Genomic DNA, 5,997 nt, shown 5'->3' on the forward strand with positions numbered 1-5,997 from the left:
CCATACTCCGATGAGTGGCCCCACACCCATGTATATATGCACAGCAGTAATTGGATTCAGTTGATTATATGAAAAAGAAAAAGGCCATAAAGTTAAGAGGGAATGATGGGATTTCCAGATGCTGGAGGAAGAGAGCATGGTGAATATGATAAAATACACTGTATACATATATGAAATTCTCAAGGTATAAATTAGAAACACTTTTATTTTATGCATACGAGTATTTTGTCTGCACATTTGTAAGTGCACCAGATGAGTATAGTGCCCGTGGAGGCCAGAAGTGTGTGCCGGATCCCCTGGAACTGGGGTTAAGGACAATTGTTAGCCACCACATAGGTACTGAGAAACAAATCCAGGTCCTCTGGAATAACAGCCAGTGCTCTTACCACTGAGCCATCTCTCTAACCTCCGTGTTTCTTACCAGTGTGTATTTGCAGACACATTCCTGTGTGTAGTTACTAGAAATCATGACTCACATGATGTATGGACTGTAACGTTTTTACCATTGAAAAACACAGGAAATGGGAAAATGTCCCTGGGTATAAACAAGAATCTCACCTGGGTTCCTGTGGGGAAATGTCCCTCCTACTACAGTCTTTCTGTATAATGGGCCCTCAGCAGGAATATCCCTTCCCTCCCTCTTCAAAGCTTTATATGTTTCACTCTTGACATTTTTCAAGTTTTGTCCCTGGGTGCACTCCCACAGGTGCCATTCCTGTCTCTCCAGATAGGCCTGTCAATAATCCAGACTAGATTGTCAATAATGCAGACTAGACTACCAATAAGCCTCCTTTATGCTTTTCATTGTTATGTGTTTGGGAAAGCATGTATGATTATGTGTATGTATGTATTTGTGCATGCCACTGTGTGTACTATATGTATGTGTGGAGATCAGAGGACAGCCTGAGGTGCCAGTCCTTGCTTTCCACCTTGTTTGAAACAGGGTCTCTTTCATTGATGTTCCATTGTGTGCAAGCTGGCTGGCCTGTGAGCTTCTGAAGACTCTTCTGTCTCCATATCCCCTGTTGGAGCACTGGGATGGCAGACCCTCCTGCTACGATTTAGCTACTCTCTGGACTCTGAGGATTCAAACTCACATCCTCACATTTCGGCTGAGCCCCCCCCCCTTTTTTTTCCTACTGCTTATCATAGGTTATAGTTAAGTATAAAATGATTATTATTCTTGTATTTTACTTGAACAGTTGACTTGACACTAGTATATCATAAACCAACGACGGTAGAGTTGTATCTATTTTATTCTATTACATTTCCAATGGCTAGCAGATGCTGAGCACAGGGTGGCCACTTGATTTTCAAACTAGAAGTTGTAAGAAATAAACTCTCCAGGGGCTAGAGAGATGACTCAGTGGTTTAGAGTACTTACTGCTCTAGCAGAGGGCCTGTGTTTAGTTCCCAGCACCCGTATCAGCAAATCACAACCTCCTGTAGCTCCAGTTCCAGGAAATCTGATGCCTTCTTCTGGCCTCCACAGGTACCAACTCACTCAGGGACACATAATAATTTTTTTTAAAAATCACCTCTCTGAATCTGACTACAAGAAACAATTAAACTGGGCCAGATTCAGGAACCCATCATTGTCACTCAGTCTGTGTCCTTTGCTGCTATGTCTCATTCACTCACATAGTATCAAGATACTGTGAGATATTCTTCAGAAGCTGTAAATATAAGAAACTGTGTCCCTTCTTCAGCAAGGCTGGTAATAGAAAGTACCATAAAGAAGGTCATGGGGTGGCACTTTCTTCAGTACAAAAATCTGGAAGACTTCTGCGTGGGCACCAGGAAATCTCACACTTCAAAGAGGGGCACCATCATTCCCTCCAGTCTCCAAGCCTTTGGCTCTAGCTTCTAACCTTGTAACCTCCCCTCTAATCCCTCCATAGGAACAGCGTTTATCACCGGTTTTTCTCCCATGCCCTCCCCCTTTTCTCACAGCCCACAAGAATCAGACTCAGACGGTAGAGACGGTAGCTGGCACTGGAGATTGGATGTAATTAAATACATCTCAAGATAAGCATACATAGAGCTCAGTCAAGGGTCCCGGGGTAAGACAGAAGCAGGCACTGTTGGGTCACACATGGCATCCCCACCCTATTTCTGGCTTGTCATCTTCCTCATTGATTCTGGAATATTGTCTCCACAGTAAAGAGCATCATAGTAAATTTGGTTTATAGTGCCGCTGCATTTAAGAATAACAAAACTAGGGTAATAAGGCATTAGGGAAAAGACACAAAGGGAAAGCTACAGTCCGAATAACTAGAGCTCCTAAGACTTCCTCAGTTTCTCCACAGCAGCATCTATATCACCCTCTGTAGCAATGAGGGCTTGAAGATTGGCTTCAGGATTCAGAAAGCCCATAGCTCGCAGTTGCTCCAGCTGTACCCGGAAGTGAGCCTCCAGCTGTAGCTGCTGGGGATTGGTACTAGCTAAGGCTTGTAACACCTGAAGAAAAGGAGTGGAATGGAGGCCTAGCTCTGCAGAGCCCTGTGCAGGGGAAACCTGAGGAGCTGGGGCTGGGCAGGAATCCTCAGACCTGAGAGCAGCACCTTCTCTAGATTCTGTACTTCGCACTGCTCCATCCAACCCTGCTAGGCAAGGCATGAACCAGAGTAGGAGGTGAGGTGCTTCGGTAGCCAGGATCTGCAGACCCTGCTCGATCTGCAGCAAGGCTTGTGTGACACGGGGGTTTGCCATGGCTGCCTGAAGGTGCTGCAGTAGCGGCAGCTGTTGGGGAATCTCATTCTGCATTCGAGGGACCTGATTTGTGCCAGCTGGCCTCAGAGACCTTGGGTAACCTGCTAGAGGCAGCCAAGGAGACTCCGGGACTCCAGGAGTAGCTGCCATACGGGAAAATGGTGTAGGAACAAAGGGGGCCCTAATGGCAGAATCTCCTAGCCCAGAGACGAGATTGGGCAGGCTGGTGCTCTGACCAGAAGAGCACTTCCCTGAATCGTGTTTGTTTCCACCTTGCCCAGTACTGCTCTCTGGGGGCTGGCTCAAGAAAGCTGTACAGGAGGACTTTCCCTTTATTGCTGCTGACTCTTTGGGCAGAGGCTGGCCTGACCCAGGTTTCCTGGATGAGGGTAAAGTTGGAGGAACTCTGTTCCCTGATAGTGGTAGTTCTTGGCTTGGACTGGGAGTGGACACAGTACCCTGCATATAGGGTCCCAGGGACTGGGAGTTCTCAAGTAATTGCTGGAGATAATCAAAGAGTCCTATGTTACCTAGAAAGCTTGGGGCCCTACTTTTAATCTCAGATGCATTCTGGTCCCCAGGCTGTCTTCCTTGTCTGCCACCTGAGCTTCCATGTGTAGAAATCCAGGGGTTGGGGAGAGGATCACAATTCTCTGTCCTTGAAGGTTGGCAGCTGGTGGTGGTGGCATTAGCAGTAGTGGTAGTAGCAAAAGGATTGCCACCAAACTGCTCCTGTACTGCGTTAAGCATGGGATCCATAATTTCTGTGTACATGGTATGAAGCACATTGTAGCCACCAGGAGTGCTCTCCAGGTTACTGAGTGCACGGTCCTGACTGCGCATCATCTCCTGCATCATGGAAGGGTTACATAGAAACTCCATGGTCTGCCGCATTATCTCAGGGTTGTTGAGAATATGCCCGATCTCAGGGTTCTGCTGGATCAGCTGCTGCATATGAGGATTGTCAAGAACTAGCTGGCATACCAGGCTAGTGTTGGACAGCAGACCCTGGATGAAGGGGTCATTAAGGAGCTGAGCCACAAGCTCAGGCACTGAGACATGCTGCCACATGACTGAGCCTGGCTGGTCCGGGAAGCTACCTGAGGTCAGGCTCAGCCCACTGAGGCCTGTGAGGACACCTAAGCTGAAGGAAGGAGACCCATCCACTGGGTAGATGGAGCTGGACTGAGGGAGTGACCCAGGACTTGGGCCTGGGCTAGAGACTGATGTAGCTGAGGACTCAGTGCCTGTGGTACGGTACTGCATCTTGATGACCAGGTGAATGGTGAGGCCATCTTGCACTCCACACTGTACCAGTGAGTCGGAGTCCTTGAGGATTTTTCCAGCAAAGATTAGGATGAGCTGATTTGGGTGCGCCTTAAAACGGTGCGATATCTCTTCTTTCAGCTGTCGGATGGTGCACGTCTCTTTAACTGAGAAATCCTCCTTGTCCTTGGGTGTCTTCACTGTCACCCTGATGAGGTGGGAATCCTGGGCTGGTGCTGAGCTGCCCTCTGGTAGAGCCTCTCCACTTTTGGCCATGGTGGGCAGCATGAGGCCCAGGTCTGTGGGAACACAGCTGAGGGGATGGGAAGGGGATAGGAGACCAAGATCATCTTTTCAAACCACGATGAAAGTAAGGGAGGAGCGTAAAGAGGGCCTGGGTCTTAGGGCAGAGAAAACTGTAGGGGCCACATGGAAAGGGCCATGAGATTCCTTGTAATGGGCAGCTTTAGGGGAATTATGAATAAGAGATGTTGGTCAGGGGAGGAAGTACAGGGCCCAGGGAAAGAGGACTTCAGTTGATGAATGAGAGGACAAGGGGGAGAAAAAAAGAAAAGGCCCAGCCTGGGGAATACATACCAATGTGCTGTGGCCCCGTCCTTCCTCTTAGGCTAGACTCCAAACAGCCCTCATCTTGCTGCACAGCCACCCCGTAGGCCCTCTGGGCTGGAACCCAGGCCATCAGGTCACCTCTGTGACCTCAGTATTGACATCACAGCCTCACACCATGGATACTGGGGACTCCAAGGTGTTGTGGGTCTCCAGGAAGTCTGGATTTCTTCTTTACTTCTATTTCCTTTGTCCCGATTACTCAGTAATACCCAGGGTCCTGGGTGGCAGCTCCTTCTCAGGCCAAGAGCCCTCTTACCCAACCCCATAGGTGGTGAATGGAGGTTCAAGGTGGAGTTGAAACACTGTAAAATAATTCCTTAGGACTTTGTGTCTCCATTAAGAACTGAATTCTGTTTTCCTACTTGAATATTTTCTTCCTGGTAACCTCAGTTCCTGTTTTCTATCTGATTCAATATTAACCAGAATGTACAAATTATGTATATTTTACAAGTATCTATTTGTTAATAGAATATGAAATGTGAGGGTGGGGTCAAAGACTACCAGAAGTTTCTTCCATTTTTTTTCTTTAAAATTACCATGTAAAGAAGGTTAAAAAAATAGGCATTTATTGAGATAAAATTAAAATTCCTGGGGCTAAGTAGATTGTTAGGCAGAAAATTACCATGTTGTCAAACAGTCTTATATACATTTGAGAGATCTATTTTATATCTAAATGAAGATGCAGGAAAGTAGCTAAATACCTGAGGTCTAGAATTCATCAGCATTTAGATACTACTTGAAAATGAACTGGTTAAGACTAGCTAGTTAATATATAAAAATAATATGGATTAAAATATACTGAAGGTTGTGATTGTATACAAGACTAGCTAGTTAGTATATAAAAAGGGATATATAAAAACGTTTAATCTTGCCAAAAAGTGCGATGACTTATTCAATTATGACAAGAACTTATTTCTTAGAAATTAAAGCATGATTGATTATGTATCCTTCAAAGTGGAGATGCTCTAGGAAGGCAGGAGGAGGAGCTTGCCGAAGTCCATGATACCATGTATGGTGCAGTTTTCCATGGAGGGCTGGGCTGGGCTGACAGGAATCTGCAGTAAAGATGACAAAAGCTGTACCTCTGTTTGCTAAAGGAAGAGAAGTCACCAGTCTATCAAAGTCTTGTAATCATGGAGGTGGCAATGTGTAAGAGGCCCCAATTATAAATACCTACACCTCACTGATGTGAATTCTTCCTTATCAGGCCATTCACTTTCAAACTAAATTCAGGTGTAAGAAACATATTGTTTGGCCAACAAAGCAGGCTTCCCCTTTGATCTCTAAAGAGAACAGGTTTTAATAGTCCCACTCTCCCACTTCCCCCCGCCCAACTTAAAAAAAAAAAAAAAAAAAAAATTTTCCCACCTTTTCCAAAAAACCGGAGCC

General features: G+C 46.0%; 1 protein-coding gene across 1 annotated transcript; it reads right to left on the reverse strand.

Annotated features, from left to right (window-relative positions):
* Positions 1-1,991: 1,991 nt before the first annotated feature.
* On the reverse strand, positions 1,992-4,767 carry LOC103732072 (ubiquilin-3). Its single transcript, XM_008830594.2, has 2 exons — positions 4,576-4,767; positions 1,992-4,291 (listed from the first exon to the last, which is right to left on the reverse strand). Exon 2 carries the CDS (start codon positions 4,264-4,266, stop codon positions 2,284-2,286), a length of 1,983 nt encoding a protein of 660 aa, XP_008828816.1. The 5' UTR covers positions 4,267-4,291; positions 4,576-4,767; the 3' UTR covers positions 1,992-2,283.
* Between the last annotated feature and the right edge of the window lie 1,230 nt (positions 4,768-5,997).

The sequence above is a fragment of the Nannospalax galili genome, unplaced genomic scaffold (genome assembly GCF_000622305.1).
Source record: "Nannospalax galili isolate Female #2095 unplaced genomic scaffold, S.galili_v1.0 scaffold635, whole genome shotgun sequence".
In the NCBI taxonomy this organism is placed as follows: Eukaryota; Metazoa; Chordata; class Mammalia; order Rodentia; family Spalacidae; genus Nannospalax; species Nannospalax galili.